This window comes from Leptodactylus fuscus, chromosome 1 (assembly GCF_031893055.1).
Source record: "Leptodactylus fuscus isolate aLepFus1 chromosome 1, aLepFus1.hap2, whole genome shotgun sequence".
Lineage (NCBI taxonomy): Eukaryota > Metazoa > Chordata > Amphibia > Anura > Leptodactylidae > Leptodactylus > Leptodactylus fuscus.
The window spans coordinates 225572659-225592218 of NC_134265.1; the positions used below are offsets into that span (position 1 = coordinate 225572659).

General features: G+C 40.2%; 1 protein-coding gene across 1 annotated transcript in view; it reads right to left on the minus strand.

Moving 5' to 3' along the window:
• CSGALNACT1 (chondroitin sulfate N-acetylgalactosaminyltransferase 1) overlaps positions 1-19560 on the minus strand; it is a 257618-nt gene that overhangs the window by 60186 nt on the left and 177872 nt on the right. The window contains exon 4 of the mRNA XM_075283731.1: positions 2001-2217. Coding sequence (XP_075139832.1) covers positions 2001-2217 — 217 coding nt within the window. The remainder of the gene's footprint in view (positions 1-2000; positions 2218-19560) is intronic.

The window sequence follows — 19560 nt, forward strand, 5'->3', positions numbered from 1 at the left end:
CACAGCTCGTTAGTCACAGCACAGTAAGGGTATGTTCACACAGCGGAACTTGACGCAGATTTAGAGATGGATTTCATCCCCAAATCCAAGGAAGTTTTGACCTGGAATCTGCCATCCATTGTTCTCTGCTCGATATTGGTGCAGATACAGCAGCTCTAGACTCCCTGTTTATTAGGCACATTCATCTGGACCTAATCAGCATCAGAGACCCGCGATGGAATGGGCAAAAATGACCCATAACGCCGTGTGAACATACCCTGACCGGATATCTGCCTGGTTACAATTTGCACACCTGTATGTCCGTCACTTGACTATGGTCTGATTTTTATCATTCTTTAGAACTCAGTGCCACTGAGTGTAATGTTAAACTCTGTTATATATTTACCTCTCCTACCCTCCCCCACCCAATAAATCTGTCAGTTAAATACATGTTAAAACAAAGTACCCTGTTATAATTTCTAGCAAATTTCAAAGCTCCCATAACTGCCTAGGGATACAGATGTAGAAAAGAAAGAAACTTACATTTCATAACTTGCTGCACCATGATAGCACATAACAAAAAAAATCAAGTTTAAGTTTGATGCATCTGTTTACTTCAGTCTCTAAAGTTAAAATTAATACAGAAGCTTTCTCTATTATTGTTTTTTTGCCCACACGGAAGATAAAGTCCTGCACACAGAACTTTATCTTATACTGTATTTAAAACAATGCCAAAATGAAAAAAAAAAATAAATATATTATTGGAGTCGCCATATTTTGACACCTATAAAATTTTAGATTTTTGTGTTCGGGGATGGATAAGGGGTTGTTTTTTGCAGGGCCAGGTGTACTTTTTAGTTGTACCATTTTGGGGAATGTCTGATGCTTTGATTGCTTTTTTTTATAAATTTTTTTTATGGGAGGCAAAGTGACAAAAAATGGTGGTTTAGAGCTTTAGAGGGGTTGATTAGAATTTTTATGTTTTGATTTTAAAAAAATAAATACTTTTTTTTTTTTAATTCCTTTGATTGCAGGTCCCATAGACTGCAATACAACTGTAGCTATGTTACAATTGAGGCTGGTCATAGACTTACACTTCATAAGGCTTCCACCTGTTGTAGGAATTGGATGGCTCCGGTGATCTCACCGTATGGGAGCTATCCTGCAACATAAAAATTACTGGGCCAGTTGGGACCAGCCCGGGGGCAATTTTTGGACTTTTTTTTAATGCCAGTTCTCTACTGTACATTATAGTGGAGACCCGTTAGCTATAGGGGCGCTCTGCAGCATGCTTGGGATTTCCTTCAATAACAGTAAAATAACCAACAGCAAGCTAGATTGTCTTTCCCTGTTTTCAGCTACCACTAGGGGGGTAATAGAAAATATACTGCTTTTCTATCAGATTTAAAGAGGTTGTGCTAAGTTTACAACTTATCTATCATGTGCCTGATCAATGGGGATCTGAACACTAGGACTCCCACTTATCATGAGAGCACTTATCTCTATGGAATCGCAAAAGAAAAGCCAAGTACAACTTTCAGCTAGGTTCTCAGCAACTGGATCCCCACAGATTGTAAACTTAAGACAACCCCTTTAACATAAGGATGTGACAAGACATAACTGATAACCAGTTTAGTTAGCTAATTTCTCATAAGCCCAGTTCAGCACTATTTTCTACCAAAAGCCATATAATGCGCAATTCCCCCTGCCTGATAAGGATAGTCATGCATACACACAAATGGTACAGTTAGCATATGGCTTTGTGCTAATTCATGAAAAGATGAAGCTGGTTTTATAAAAGGTGCCTGACTTTTGACCCAAGAGGAAGGAGAAGTAATGAGTGCCTGAACTTCCTCTACTAAATGCAAACTGTATGAAGTTACCACATGAAAAAGTATAACAAATAACAGAATTTAAACTCTGCTGCATTTCCTATTTGCTCAGTCATAAAAATAGAGTATTATAAATGTATACTTCTAAGACAGAAAAAGCTACAGAATGGCTAAATTGAGTAGTCTCACCTGAAATTGTGCATGAACTGCTGAAACTTGTCGGCTCTTTTTGCTAAAGGGACAATGATATTCACAAGGACACTAGCCATATTTAGCTTTTCATTCTTGACTTTCACCACAGGTCCAAATGGCCGAAAGAGTACAAGGCGCTTAAATTCTTGATTCCGATCTCCTTTAAAAGTCAGTTCATACAAAGTCCCTTTATCACGTTCAGTTCTGTAAATACCTAGATATGGGCAGAACAGACTATTAGAATTGACAGTGAATGTACACGAGACATCAGTAAAAATGGAATAAACATACGAAAAATGACAAATGGATTCAATGGTTAAATGGTTCAGGGTTTAGTGTTCCCATCAAACTGACAACACTTGTATATTCACACCCAATACGTTCCACAAAATCTTAGCGATAAGATGTTAACATGGTCTACTATACAGGGTTGGAGGGCAACGGGAAATTATTCAATTTAGATCCACTTTACTTCCTTTTAGGGATAACCCCATTTTTCTCCATGAAAAACTACACCTATTACACAGCTCTTGCAGTTGGCTGCAGCTTACCTTCAGATTTCCTGAATAACCATATCACACGTCTCACTTATGACAAATCTTTATTTCTATTTTCCCCATTAGTGGGTAACAAGCTTATCTGCAATTTAGACACTATGTAGGCTCAGTAATGCAGTTAAATTTGGAAAAATATTAAAGCGCACTCCTTAAGGTCCATTCACACGGAGGAAAATGGCGCTTTATTTGGTGCAGAATTTTCGACGCTGAAAAAAAAAGCCTCCCATTGATTTCAATGGGTGCCGCTAGCTTTTTTTTCCACTAGCGGAATTTTTGCTAGTGGAAAATTCCGCTAGTGGAAAAAAGCTAGTGGAACCCATTGAAATCAATGGGAGTTTTATTTTTCAGTGTGGAAAATTCTGCACCAAATAAAGTGCCATTTATTGAAGACAGGAAGGTACCATATTCCTTTAGCGCTAGCTAGCTACCTATCTAGATAGATTATTAAGCTTGCCAAATCAGCAACAAAATTCCTCCCCAAGTCTGGGACAAATGGTCTTCACAGTTGAAAGAATTGTGAATACAAGATGTTCTGAATGCTGCACTAAAATTTGTTCCTGAATTATCTCCTATATTACAACTAAAAAAAACACCCCACATCTTTAATGTTATTTCATAGGGCACATACTTCACACTGGTCAAAACTGCGCTAAATTCTCTTTCCCATCTGCAGTCATTTTTAAATGTATATTTTTTCGATTGTGACCAAGATGAAAAAACAAAAAACAGGTGTCAAATTTTTGCCCTTGACCCTGCTGTGCAATCTTGCCAAAGCATGTATGTTGAGGAAGCTCAAGCAGATGTTTCCACTACAGCATGTTTGTGGATCAGTATCCTGTTGTCTGTGGCTCCCGAATACACGCCAAATAGGCATGGGATACAGAGGATATCCTTATTATTTTCAAAGGCATACCTGTTCCCTTTAAACTAGAACCAAACAGTAGATACCTTTTAATGGCTAACTGATAGAGTAGGGATTTTTAGAATGAAATTCAGTTTAACACAATGAGGGGAAGCAGAAAAACAATTTCAGAAGAATTAAAGTTTTTCTCTGATAAGATGAATTGCATTAATTGTGACTGCATACACTATTCATCTATGCAAAGTTTGTTCACACAACAGGGCCTATTTAATGACTCCTGGAATGCTTCACATCTATGGGACTTGAAGACTGATGGCTTTGTGCTTTTGAAGTTCTACTTTATAGTTAATTTCCAAGCCCGTGTCATCTTAGACACTGGATTTTTGATAATACTGCAATGTTTTAGTATCCCTAAACCCAAATTAACATTTTTCTTTTCACTTCATCTCCCCTTTTTCATTATTTCTTTGAAATCTCTAATACCATTACACTACATTATACCATTGGTACTTCCCTGTGCTGTGCAGAATAACTACTTGTAACCACAGCTAAATGTGTCAATTACATGTATGGTGACCGATACATTAAGTCATAAACAGCACATAAAAAGTGGTCTGAGGACTGACAAAGACATGGACAGTCTATATTTTTAAGGATAGGTTAATTTTAAGAGTGAGAGATAGAATATCAAAAATAAAATACAGAAAATCACACTGTATAAATTTTATAAATTTATTAGCATTTTGCATAGAGAAATAAGTATTTGATCCCTCTGGCAAACAAAACTTAATACTTGGTGGCGCACACAACAGTCAGATGTTTTGTAGTTGATGATGAGGTTTGCGCACATGTCAGGAGGAATTTTGGTCCTCTTCTCTTTGCAGATCATCTCTAAATCATTAAGATTTTGAGGCTGTCGCTTGGCAACTCAGAGCTTCAGCTCCCTCCATAAGTTTGGGAGGGGATTACGGTCTGGAGACTGGCTAGGCCACTCCATGACCTTAATGCGCTTCTTTTTGAGCCACCCCTTTGTTGCCTTGGCTGTATGTTTTGGATCATTGTCCTGCTGGAAGACCCAGCCATGACCCATTTTTAATGTTCTGGCGGAGAGAAGGAGAATTTTACAGTACATGGCTCCAACCATTCTCCCACTGATGTGGTAAAGTAGTCCTGTGCCCTTAGCAGAGAAACACCCCCAAAACATAGTGTTTCTATCTCCATGCTTGACAGTGGGGACGGTGTTCTTTGGGTCTTAGGCAGCATTTCTCTTGCCAGAGCGATCAAACACTTATTTCTCTATGCAAAATGAAAATAAATGTATAAAATTTATACAATGTGACTTATTGGTTTTAATTTTTGATATTCTATTATTTCCTTCACTGCATATATAATTATGTTTGTATAGCAGAAAATGATACATACATGTTGATATTCAGCATGTATGCTTCTTTTTAGAGATGAATGAGTAGTGAAATATTCAAAAATTCGATTCGAGTAGACCTCAAAATTCGACTATTCATTCAAATATCAAATTCCATTATAGTGTAGGGAAAAAACATGCTAGTTTCAGGGAAAGCAAAATTCGACCAATTGGAGTCACCAAGTCCACAATGAAACCCCAGGAAATGATGCCAACACCTCTGGACTGCAACTGGGACAGCAGGGGAAGCATGCCTGGGGACATCTAACACACCCAAGTCCCAGTATTATTATTATTATTATTATTATTATTATTATTATTATTGCTGCTGCGACTACTACTGATTTAGCCAGCCAATGACTGTATACGTTTTTTCCCAATTCCTACGTTGTCCTAGTTCCTGTTCCACCTCCCCTGCATAATTATTGGTGTAAAAAAAAGCGCCAGGGAAGGTGGGAGGGGAATCAAATTTTTACTGTGTTTACCGTGTGGTATTCGACCGAGTACGAGTATTTTGAATACCTACTTGATTGAATACTACTCGCTCATCTCTACTTATTTTATTTGTTTACATCATTAAATATATATATATATATATATATATATATATATATATATATATATATTTATTTTATTTTTTTTACTGTCCCACAAGGTGAGGTGAACCTGGGAAATCTTAATCCCCTGTGCCATATGATAACGCAATACTTCCGTATTACAGTAGATTTCTTATATTTTATAGGGAAAAGAAGCCAGCAGGTCATTGATTGCCCCCTTGACTGCCATATCGAACACCAGACACGGAGAGAGAGTGCCCAAGAAAAGGCAACTATTGTGCAAGAGAGCACGGCACACAGGTAGACATTTTTTGGCTGGCGAGCATACTGGATAGGGTGAAATATGGACAGGCACACAGGTGCAAAAACGAGATCAAGGGCACCAAAGAGAGCATGACAGCAAGACTATGAAAGAGAACTTTTGGAATGGAGGATCTGTGTACCCATGAAATTCATATGACTCAAGAGGGCATAGAAGAGTTGTCCACAAAAAGTACATAACATTGTATATTGAACACATACACATACAAAATACCTTTCACAAATACCTTGAAAAAATATAATATACATGCCTCACTTGTAAACAAAATATATTAACAATATAGTCAGGTTTGGTCTGATAAAAAGGTGCATGGGAGTTTAATAAGCATTGTATATTTAATATATGCAGAGTTAACCTGAACTTCTAAAGTGTAATATCTGATCAAAAAAGACAACAAAAACAATGAAAAATCATTGATAAAAACGTTTTCAATGACTTTTCACTGTTCACTACAGTAGTTTAACCAATTGCAGAAATTTGTGTTAACTCCGCTACATCTGTACCTCAAATTGCTTAAGGTATTGTAAGGACTGGATAGTGAAAGCTTTTCCCAAGTGAAGAAGTGAAGGAGATAGCAACAAGAGTGGTTTATCTCCCCAGAGAGAACGCTCTTTACTTTACAAGTCCATTGTGCAACTCTGTTGCTGAATAATTCAGTGTATTTCATGGTCATTGAGATGTTTTGCAGCATCAAAGATCTCAAACCATTAAAATATCTGAATAATATGTATGGTACGTGTGAAAGTGCAGCATCCTGCATTCAACCAGACTAGTCCCAGCTGCTGCATCAATTGCTTTATAGTCTTTATGTGAGAAGTCTGTAGTAGACGCCAATTTCCACATCTGTAATAGTCACTTCATTCTTTGATCATGACTTCATACAGTCACTTCAGCCACGGACTTGCACTGGAAAAATCATATATTCTATAGTGCATTCTTAGCGGTTTTCAAGAAAGGAATTCATGCTTGGTCATATACTGCCCTAATCCTTACATAATAGTTTTCTAATGTAGAGGGAAGATATATGTTACAGTAGTTTTCTAAGTTAGAGGGATTATATTGTGGCACACATATTGCACAAGGTCCTTTCTAGCGCCAAACATGTCCCACAACCCTTGCTCTATATTTTGTGCAAATGTGGGTGGAACAGAGCAAGAATGCCTCAGCACAACATAGTTGAGGGGATATCGTCACTCCATAGGGAGAGAACCACCATTTAGGTGTGTGGAGTCTTATTAAGCCATGAGCGCTCCACTGTGCAAAGGAACATGGGAAGAATATGCAAATCTGACTTCCATGATGTAATTAGGAAGACTGTGCTTCAAGTATGCACACCAATAGAGGGCGCTCACTGAGAATGTGCAAGTCTATCTTCCATGATGTAATTAGGAAGAGTGTCAGTCAAGCAAACCAATGGAGGGCGCTCCCTTTAACATCATGCCGACCTTCTCAGAGGCCTATTCATTATAATGGCCAGCAGTTCCTGTAGGGGTCTTAGACTGGCCTACAAAGTGCCAGATTGTTAAATCTGCTCAATTGTGTTTCAGCTGAAATACATAGTCTAGAATAAATAATACTTTTGCTCAAGTCATTGACATCCTTCATTCAGGCCCTGTTCACATGGCAGAATCTGCCAAAGATTTTGCGGCAAGTTCCACCCTGAATCTGTTTTGTTTTCAATGGGAGGCAGGGTTGAAGAACGCTAAAAATAAATAATTATAAGTGCCCTCCTTGATGTTGCCACAGAATCCTTGGCTCGAATCTCCCCGTTGATTAGGCCTATTCATCTAGGCAGAACAATGGTGGAAAGCCACAGCAGAATGCTGACACTCTTGGCATTCCACGGCAGAATGCTGACACTCTTGGCATTCCACAGCAGAATGCTGACACTCTTGGCATTCCACAGCAGAATGCTGACACTCTTGGCATTCCACGGCAGAATGCGGACACTCTTGGCATTCCACGGCAGAATGCTGACACTCTTGGCACTCCACGGCGGAATGCAGAAAGTGAAGAGGAATTCATAAGGGGAATGAATTTCTTTATTTTCCACTGTGTACTCAAACAGTACATTTTCAATAGAATGGCACCTACTTCCTTTATTCCATCACAGTTCCTCATAATAGAGCCAGCCACATTTCTCCCATAGTGATAGCCCTACATATTATACATAACATTTAGTAGCTAAAGGCCTAATATAGCATCAGATGACTTGGCAGAAGGGAACATTTACATTTTAAGAAAGAATCACCTTTAGCCATTGAGGCATAATAAAACTCCACTACTGTTTACAAACCTGCTCAGGTTCCTAAATTTATGAGCCGTTTTCCATGACTGCTATATATCTACATTGAAGACTGTTACATGTGTGAAAATTGCTAATTTGTCTGGCTCACATCTCATTCACCACAAGGAACTACAGCTTGGCAACAATTATATGTAAACATTGTTCATGGTTAAGTACTAAAACAGGCTCTCACTGCCAATGTTACTCTATGTATTTACATAGTTGCCAAGGATTAAAACAAAGCATGCTCTGCTTTACTAGGATGCAAAAGAGTGTAAAGTAAAGGGCCCTGCAGATTAACACGGATCAATGTCAAGAATTTCTACAGCGTTGTGTACAAAACACAATATTTCCACTAGTGGATGCCAGCTATTGCCAGCCCAATTAATGCCCCGCCATGTCAAATATCCCACCTGTTTTTCTTTAGTACAGGGCAGAATATAAAATCCCGGTGTGCTAAACCAAGGGAAAGTCTACGCATACATAATTTTGGAATTTTGGGAGATAAAAGACAGAATTTAAAAGGGATTGAGTCAGCAGTAAATGTGCTATAAACCTAATTTCAGTAACTTGCAGAGGAGATTTTACAGTTTCCAAATATGCCTTTGTTATTCAGCTTTAAATCCCAATTTTCATGTATATCGATGGTTTATGCATATGAGGTGAAAAGTGTTTTGGGACACTTTGCCTTAGCATGCCTGGGCTTTGGTCACAGCAAAGCACATAAAAAATGGGATCCACAGCTGCATAACAGAGATATTTAGAGACTGTAGAATCACCTCTACAAGGTACTGGGATTAAACAAGGGCCCCTTCACACGGCGTAAGCACTCGGCTCATTCCGAACTGTATACGCGAGCGCTTCTAAACACTTCCCATTCACTTCAATGGGAGCGCTCGTAAAGCCGGCTTTACCTGCGCTCCCATTGAAGTGAATGGGAAGTGTTTAGCAGCGCTCCCGTGTACGGCTTGGAATGAGCCGAGTGCTTACACCATGTGAAGGGGCCCTAAAACAAACTTACTGCTGATAGACTCCTTTTAAGACGATCACTGCTGGTTCATATCCAGATCTATTCACATATATAAAGAATTTGCCTCTGTAGAGGTGCAGAAAATCCAGAGAAAAACTGATGTCAGTACAGATCTCATAATTTTCTATGGGATCCTCTTACAACCAAAACATAAGTACTATAACTGTCCAGGAGCCAGATAGCCAGATCAAAAAAACATTAATTGCAGCATCTTTCTATCTACTAGCATGTCCGGTCCAGTGTCTGGCCTGGAACACCAAATGAATGCCTGAAAAGGTGGCATGTACACAGCCTTAAATTTTTAGCAACCAATGAATGCCTGACTCTTTCACAATTAGGCCCCGTTCCCATGGAGTAATGCACCACTCATTTAGACACGTAAACATGTGTCAGAGCCAGGCGCTTCAAAACAGATTCCATTGACTTCAATGGGTGCCGGCTTATGCGTACTACACATTGAAATTAATGGGTTATAAAGTCTCCCACTGATTTCAACGTGTAGCGGGCGTAAGCCGGCACCCATTGAAGTCAATGGGATCTGTTTTGAAGCGTATGGCTCTGACACATGTTTACGTGTCTAAATGAGCGGCGCATTTACTCCATGGGAACGGGGCCTAACATTTTGTTTTCTCCATTCCCAACTCCTTTATCACATTGAAATTGCTTTTAATATAGTCACAAATAACCAACCAATAACTTAAAGTGCATCTGCTTGACATGTCTCTAGTTTTTTACACTATAGATCCCTGAATACTTTCTAAATCAGTATACACTCTTATCCCTGGGCGCTAGCAATATCTCTTGGATTTCAATTTTCAGACATTTAGTGCCAGTTCATACATGAAATCCTCATCTTGTCCGCTCTTGTTGTCCTTCAAAGCCTTTGCTTTCAGCTTACTAGCTAGGTCCCATACGTCTTCATCTGAACTTCCCGCCATACTTGAACTAATGTATGAAAAAGACTAAATTACAGGCTATAAACTTACTCTAATACCAGTCTCTCAAATTTGTTGCACAACCAAACCTGGCAATTCTGGCAGGACTTCTATGTATGGGAGCTTCCAACACCCAATTATTTTGTTCTCAGTGGATACAAATATGCCAGTGGTGTTTGGTGGGCTTACTCTTCTTCTTCCAAACTCTCTATGTACAAACTCACTCTTTCATTAGAAAGGGCAAAAAAAGTGCTAAGAGTTCCTCAAAGTAATAGAATATGGTCCTGAACAATAAATACTTGTCCTGTTGCAGTTTAATTCTGCAGGTATCCTTTAACCCTTTCACTGCCAAGCACATAGCTTTACGTCCTCCCAAGGTGGCACAACAGTAGCGGAGGACGTAGCTACTACGTCCTCCCTACTAATGCCGATATCTCTGGACTGCATCAACATATCTTGATGCTTTAAAATGCATTTTAAAGAGGAGAATCTCATCTTTAACCCCTTCCCGCCAATGGCATTTTTTGATATTCGTTTCTCGTTTTTGACTCCCCTCCTTTTAAACCCCATAACTTTTTTATTTCTCCGCTCCTAGAGCCATTTGAGGTCTTAATCTTTGCGGGACAAATTTTTATTCGTGATGCCACCATTAATTATTCTGTATAATGTACTGGGAAGCTGGAAAAAAATTCAGAATGGGGTGAATTTGAAGAAAAAGTGCATTTCTGCGACTTTCTTATGGGCTTCGGTTTTACTGCGTTCACTGAGCAGCCAAAATGACATGTCCCCTGTATTCTGTGTTTCGTTATGATTCCAGGGATACCAAATTTATATGGTTTTATTTACATTTTAATCCCTTTAAAAAAATCCAAAACTGTGTTAAAATTTTTTTTTTTTTCTAAAAGTCACCATATTCTGACAGCCATAACTTTTTTATACGGCCATGTACGGGGATGCATAGGGCGTCTTTTTTTGCGGGGCTGGGTGTATTTTTTAGTTCTACTATTTTCGTGAAATGCTATTGCTTTGATCACTTTTTATTCAAATTTTTATCAGAATCAAAACAGTGAAAAAACGGCAGTTTGGCACTTTTGACTATTTTTCCCGCTACGGCGTTTACCGAACAGGAAAAATATTTTTATAGATTTGTAGACCGGGCGATTTTGGACACAGGGATTCCTATATGTGTTCTAGGGAAAGGGGGGTGATTTGAAATTTTAATCCTTTTTTTAAGAAAAAATTATATTTTATTATATATATTTGTTTTTTTTATATTTTGCATTTATTAGACCCCCTAGGGGTCATAAACCCCAGGGGTCTGATCACTATTGCAATGCATTACAATGCTAATGCATTGCAAAAAAAAAAAAAATCATCATTTCTTTTGCAGGCTGCTTAGACCAGCCTGCAAAAGAAAGTGAATGCAGACCCGCCGGGGAGCTTTTACAAGGCTCCCGGCTGTCATGGAAACGTGATGATGGCCCTGGAGCTTGCTTCAGGCGCCGGCGATCACCGGCAAAATGGCGGCGCCCATGCGCCGCTGGGAAAATGGCGCCTTTGACCGCGGTTCTGGAGGAGTTAGTGCCTCCGATCGGTCCGGGGACCTGGCGTAAAGCAGTAGACACCCGGCGGCTATGGCGGACGCCCTGCTCCCGTGCGGTTGCCATAGTTACACACCCGGCATGCGCCATACTATTACGGCGGATGTTGGGAAAGGGTTAAAATGATACCAAGAACTTGATGATACAACTTACATTTTTGGAGCGATTCACTGTTGAAAATGCTATTTTGGATTGAGATCCAATTGCAGATCTCAATTCCCGACAGCGTTTCAACAGTGAATTTCTCCAAAACTATAAGTTGTACAAGTTCTTGGTATCATTTTAAAGAAGAGATTTTTATCTTTAAAATGCATTTTAAATCATCAAGATATGTTAATGCAGTCCAAAGATATAGGGCTCTAAAGTGTCCCCCCCTCCTGTTTAAGCAAGCAATTTGCGAACTGTAACAGGAAAGGGAGGGGGGCATGAGCAGCCCAGCAGCGTGCACAGGGACAGAGAAACAATCTGACTCTGTACATAACTTATATGTGACACCAGGAAGGGGGTGGCATGGACTCTTCTGCCCCTATTAACCCTTCTCCTGCCAATCAGAGAGCATACTAAACTTTTGCTATCTGTTACATACAGGTATAATATAATTCCCCCCTGAGCTTTACTAGTGGGGTATTCTTATGTAATACCAGAGAGCTCTTATGCTGCCAGAGAAATCAGTCCAGCAACGCCTCCATTTTCAACAGCAACCGCCTCTTCTGCGTCTTCTTCCGGCTGGGTCACACTCCAGTGCATGCGCAGTAGAGATAGGGAATGGAATGGTGTGAACACTTCTCTGGTTTTTGCCACTAGGTGTGTCCCTTGTTACTAATTTGTTGTTCAATCCCTGTTAGGGTCCATTCACAGTAAACGCACGCTCACTTTGGCAATATACACGTGTAAAGAATACACGTGTAAAAATAAGACTGCCATTGACTTCAATTACATTTTACACGTGTATTTTGACATGTATTTTGACGTGTTTTTTGACATGTCATTGAAGTCAGTGGGAGTCTTATTTTTACACGTGTATATTTGTTACACGTGTATTTTGCCAAAATGAGCGCGTGTTTACTCCGTGTGAATGGACCCTTACTAAGGAATTTCTGTCTTTACAAACCAGAGACCCAAATTGGAACACAGTGAGTGGTGGGGGAGGAGCAGGTCTCCCTTCATAGCCTCTGTATGGCTGCATACAGCTTTCCCTGCCTGTAAGCTGCACAGAGAGCTGTCTGAAGCTTCTTAGAGCTTACATTGAGTATAAGGAGAGTCTTTTCAACTTATCGACTAGCTGCTTGTGCTATTTCTGAGACACCAAGCAGCAATCCTGATTGTGCTCAGATGTACTGTATGCTGTCCCTCGATTTCATGTTTTCTTGAGCTTTTCTCCACTATTTGTTTACTATGATGCATGAAAAGAAACCAGTAAAATCTGCTGCAGCCATAATGTTATCAGCAGCAGCAGAAAAAGTGATACTAGACAACTGGAAAAAAAATTTGTTACAGCTTTTGAAAACATAACCATTTTAATTTCACGTTTAAAACTTTGATTTATGCCTGTAGCTTCCCATTCTGTATGCACATTAGAATTAGTTTGTTGAATATGCTTTTTATAAATGTTCTTCCACTTGAAAAGAACATTGACAACCCCTTTATGTCTGTAGGTGCTGCAAATGGAGTCAGTAAAATAATACAATGTATATACTTGAGTATAAGCTGACCCGAATATAAACCGACCCCCCTAATTTTACCACAAAAAAACTGGGAAAACTTATTGACTCGAGTATAAGCCTGGGGGGGGGGGGGGGATGCAGCAGCTACCGGAAAATTTCAAAAATTAAAATGGTCGGAGTTTTTGGGTGCAGTAGGTGCTGGGGAAGGAGAGGTTGTCTGTCTGCCCCTTCCCTGAGCTTGAGGACTGTTTTTTTTTTCCCCCACTTGGAATTCAGGCTGGCTGACTATAGGGTATCTGCAGTGCTCCTATTAACCCCTTCCCGATGGAATAGGAGCACTGCAGATACCCTTTATTTAGCCTGGCTGTAGTCAGACTAAATTCCAAGTGGGGAAAAAAAAAACAGTCTCAGGGAAGGGGCAGTTAGACAACTTTTTTTTTCCAGCTACGGTGTTTACTGTACAGGAAAAATATTTTTATAGATTGGTAGAGCGGGCGTTTTTGGACACAGGGTTACCTAATGTGTATGTATTTCACAGTATTAGTTTTATATGTGTTCTAGGGAAGGGGGGGGTGATTTGAATTTTTTATGCTTTATTTTTTATTTTTTTCACTTAATTTTTTTTTTTTTTTTGCATTTATCAGAGCCCCCTAGGGGTCTTGAACCCCAGCGGCTCTGATCACTAATGCAATGCATTACAATGCTAATGCATTGCAATACATTGCAAAAAATCATCAAGAAAAGCACTGCAGCCGGGGAGCCTTTATAGAGGCGCTGAGGGGAATCCCCGGCCGCAGGCAGGAGCGCGCACTTAAAGGAAGAACTCGGCCGCCGAACCTGAAGGGGAATTGTGGCCGGCCGCCGGCAAAAGCGCTGAGGGGAATCCCCGGCAGACCCATCAGATCCGACAACCGAGATCTTCCTTCAGGTATGCACTCCTGCTGGCAGCCGTGGATCTCCCCTTCAGCTCCGGAGGCCGGGGATCTCCCTCAGCGCTTCAGGGCCGCATTTGAGAGAGCGGTCGCGTCCGCTCTCTCCTCTCCCCAGGGGCATGGCGGCGCCTGCCGCTTCCCCGCAGCAGAGGGCATCTCCACTGTAACTCCGCCATTACCACTGTAAGAGTTACAGTGGAGGTGCCGATTCTAATGGCGACCGCTCTGCTCCAGACTACAGCTACCGTAGTTACAGACCCAGCATACAGACACCGGGGTGGGTGCTGGGCCTGCAGCATCGCCATGTTCATTTCAAACTACAGAAGTACTTACGGTACTTCTGCCAGGAGCGTGGAGATGCTGCGGCCCGGCACCAGCCCCCGTGTCTGAATGCCGGGTCTGTAACTACGGTATTACCATAATGACCCGAATATAAGCCGAGGCAGACTTTTTCAGCACAAAAACTGTGCTGAAAAACTCGGCTTATACTCGAGTATATACGGTAGATGCACTCACTTCTCTTGAGATCTCCTTTCCCAGTTGTAACCACTAAGGCCTGTAAATTGACTGTAGTGGTCACGTCAAACAAACAGGACGTCGCTGAGGGGATTAGCTGGGGATAGGCTGTTTATATTACTAGATTTTAAAATAATTCATGTTAATTTATAAAACATCAATAGCAGTGTGAGAAGTAGGAACAAGAAGGAGTTAATCCCTAACACTACTTTTGTCATTGTGATAAAAGGTGTATGGCGGCAATTTGTTTTAAGAAAATAAAGAAGATCATTTCAGGCTTGGCTGCCGAATGGAATGACTTGTGTAATGCAACCATTTGTAGTTGCCTTGTTAAAGTGGAAATACTGAGTCATGATGAAGACTTTCCTTTATTAGTTCACATCTGGCAGAGGTTCCTGAATAGACTTGGAAGCAGAAAAACTGAAATAAACTGAAAACCAGTCACTACTTATAAGTGACAAGATAAGCATATCTAAGTTAAAAACGCCTACAGGATTTCTCCTCATTTGGTGAAAGAAGACAGTGTAACACAAATATACATGTTTGAAAGAGAGAACAGATCTTATAGGACTATATGATCTGTAAGGAGGGGATTCAGCAGTGCTAGGACTGTGTGATATAGGCAATGCAGGTCCTGCTCACATTGCCTTCATTTTTTTTTGTCTGCCAGTCCAAATATCATAAATCCTTCTCCCCTGCTCTGTTTACTGACATTTATGATCCAGTCTGTCAGACTTGTTCCTTAACCTGTCATATTAGCCTTAAATTTAAAAAGCAGCAGTAGTTCCATATATAGTCAAATAAAGAAACGTGAGAAAAGTGTAAAATACAGGGTGCTCCAAAGGTATGGAGACACCTGCATAACTGGAAGAAGGTGAGTTGGAATGGCTTTCTCTGTGTGTGACATATTGCTAAGGGGAAGGGGGCAACTCTGTGAGGGGCAGTATGCAACACAGCAGCCATTCTGATAGCTTCCATCTTGGAACCAAGTAGATTTTTTCAGGTAGAAAGGGGTGCATGCGACATATGTATCTGATTTTTGACAAGAAACCCAAATCTGTTAATGTGATGTACCTGTATTCTTGCCACAGTTATGCATGTTCTCTTTGTTATAGACACAGATACCCTAGCAATTAACATTAGCATTGCAGTGCATTGTATTAGTCAGACCCCCTGGGGTTCAAAATTTTAGAAAGGTTTAAATTAAAATAAAAAAAATTCTAATTTCAAATCACCCCCTTTCTCTAGAATACAAAGTCGTCAAATAATAAAAATGTTGACAAAAAGTGATCAAAACAATAGACATTCCCCAAAATGGTATAAATAAAAAGTACATCTGACCCCACATAAAATGATGCCTTATCCTTTTAAAGGAGTTAAAATGTGAAGAAAAAAAAAAATCTATAAATTTGGTATCGCTGGAATCATACCAACTCACAGAATACAGGTGACATTTTGGCTGCAGTGAATGCCATAAAAAAGAAGACTAAAATTGATGCAGAAAGGCAGTTTTGCTCCAATTGTACCCCATTCTGATTTTTTTCCAGCTTTCCAGTACATCGTATGCAACATTACATGGTACCATTACAAAAGTACAATTTCTCCTGCAAACATTAAAAGGGATATTTCCCATCTCAAGGATTCTATCTAAACTGCTAGCTTAAATTATTCAAAAGTTTTTGCTTTAGCAATGCTACTTGATTTGCCTCCTATGTGACATTATTCTTCCTGGTCTTTACACTATGTTGTCAAGGTAACCTGCCCATTATCTGATCTCAAGCCAGATGACGTGACTCACGGCTCTCTGGAGGAAAGGGAGCAGAGTTCTTAGATCGTGCTTGCTCTCAGAACTGTTATCTGCTGCTCTTCTGTCCAGGCAATTACGGTAGGTTAGCAAATTGCAGTTTGCTGATAAAGGCTTGGACAGTGTTTTATTATTGTGACTAAACCCAGTGATAATATTGAGGTAACTGCAAGTCTGTTGGCAGTCTTAGCAGCCTTTTTGTTTCTCTCCAAATCTGCCTAATGTAATATACATTTACTGTGCATAATATTTGACCTGTCTCTGGATTAGGTTTCTGGTACTTAGGGTGCGTTCACACGATGTAACGTGCGCGTGATCTGGCACGTATACGGCGTGTGAGAGTTTGTGCGCTGTAAATGCTCCCATTCATTTCAGTGGGAGTTCGTATCGTATACGCCGCATTATTTTGCGGCCGCAAAATAACATGCCGTATACGATCCGAACTCCCATTGAAATCAACAGGAGCATTTACGGCGCGCAAACTCTCACACGCCGTATACGTGCCAGATCACGCGGCACGTTACATCGTGTGAACGCACCCTTATAGTAAATAATCTTTCTTGGCACAGGAAATGTCTATATCTACTGAGGTACTTCATAGTGTCCTGTCCATCAAACAGTCAAAGCCTGCCCACCAGGGAGTAAAAAAAAAACAAAAAACAAAAACAGAACAAGGCAAAACCCTGCAGCGGTAGAGGTTAAACATGGTTAATCCAAGCATGCATGTTTATAGTAACATCAGAGGAAATATCTGTCTCATGTGTATAACAGTTTCATCTTGGTGACATCCCTTCAGGTTTTGACATACTCAGTAGACCATCAATTGCCCAGTAGGTATGGACAGCATCTGAGTTTTGCTTTTCTTGGACCACTCTGTATTGTACCGAGGTGGGTGTGATTACAAGAATGACTGTTGATTTTTTGTCCCCTCCCGTGTACATACTGTGTGTGAGAGTGAATGAGAGCGAACACTTAAAGAGGACCTTTCATCAGATTGGGCACAGGCAGTTCCATATACTGCTGGAAAGCTGACAGTGTGCTGAATTCAGTGCACTGTCGGCTTTCCCGATCTGTGCCCTGGGTAAAGTGCTATCGGTCAGTTTACTTTACAGTGAGAAGGGCGTTTCTGACATTTAGCCAGGAACGTCCTTCTGCCCAGCAGCGCCTATCGCGCTGTACAGTGTGAGCGGGGAGGAACGCCTCCCTCCCTCTGCTCACAGTACTCGTCCATAGATGAGTATTATCAGGAGGGGAGGGGGCGTTCCTCCCCGCTCACACAGTACAGCATGATAGGCACTGCTGGGCAGAAGGACGTTCCTGACAGAGTGTCAGGAATGCCCTTCTGACTGTAAAGCGCTACGGTACCGGGACTGATAACGCTTTACCCAGGGCACAGATCAGGAAAGCCGACTGAAAGCCGCTGAATTCAGTGCACTGTCAGCTTTCCAGCAGTATATAAAACTGCCTGTGCCAAATCTGATGAAAGGTCCTCTTTAAAGGTCGCATGTTATAATTTGGTTCTAAGTTTTTAGGTATATCCCTTTTTAAAAAAAATAAGCTTCCTGCTTGATCTTGTTGCAGATTCTGAGCCTAATTCAGCCACAGAACCCCTGGCTAGAGCCATATTGCTTATTAGCCCATTCATCTGAAGTTAATCAGGGACTGATAGCCATGGCAGAAAGACATAAGGGTGAGACGTGGTGAAGAATCTGAAGCAGAACTCCAGAGCTATCTGGATTTGTACGGTATTACTAATGTATAACACTAAGAACTTTGTAATTGGTGTTATAATAAAATGGTATTGTTGCCCATAGCAACTGATTGAATTTTTCCTTTCTCTTTCTCCTCCTGTTTATTTTTATATATAAATACCTAAACTTTGATAGTGGGCATGTAAACCAACACTGTATGAAAACATAAAAAATTGCCTTCTGCACTAATTTTAAAACCTATTATTGCCTACTGCTAAAATCCCATTGTTAGATCTACCAATTATGTTCTGCTCCTTAATTCAATGAATTGACTTTGTATAGAAAGCATGTTTGGTTTTCCTCTGCAGGTATATATTGGCTTCTACCACCAAATCCTGGGGAAGATAATAGGTTAACTGAGATACATAATTCTTTTTCCTTCAGAGCATTTGTATGTAGCCAGCGTTTTTCCGTCAGAACTTGTTTTCCTCGCTATTTTGATGTTGATGTATTGTATAAACAGCAGAGTTGCTGTATGAATAATTATGTAGGTGGAAATCTCAATTCATTGGACAAGATTGTCAGACGTGGTTTATAGGATTAAATTGTCTGTAACTGAAAATGTGAATGCTTGGCTTTTTTTTTAAATAGAAATATTGTTAATAAGAGAGGGGGCCATTGCTTTTCTGCTTATGTCATTTGCATTTATTAGGCTATTCTACTAGATGTGCAGATTTACAACCACAGGTTACCTGGAAATATCATAGAAGTGCTAACTATTATACATAAATTAAGAAGAATAATACTTTCTATGGTCATACATAGCACTTTAGAAAAAAAAACAAAAAACCTTACTCTCACTGTAAAGCACAGCTGTCACCATAAAACTACTGCTGAATTTGCAGGCATCACATTACATAGCAGGGGGAGCTGAGCAGGTGGATATATAGTTTTATGAAATACATTCCAGTATAACTTGTCATTTAATCATTAAGGTCGAGGCTCCATGTTGCGAAGACAAGGCGTTTTACAATACCTGCAAAGTGATTGGTACTAATTCCATCCACACATTGCAGAAAAATAACTTCAGCAGAAATGCTGCGATTTAAAAAACCATTGTGTTTTTGTAAATCACAGCATGTCAATTTTACATACATGAAAACGTTGATGGTTTCCGTATAGGTATAAATATGGAAAGAAAGAATTCAGAGGAAATGCAGTTTATCTGTGAAAAACGCTGCAGAAAAAAAATGCTGCGGTCTTTTCAGCTGCAGCTCACTTTGTGAAGCCTGGTTCACATCTGCGTTCAGTAATCTGTTCGGGAGTCCACACGGGGACCCCCGAATGCACTGGCAAGTGGCGAGCTTACGAAAGCACAC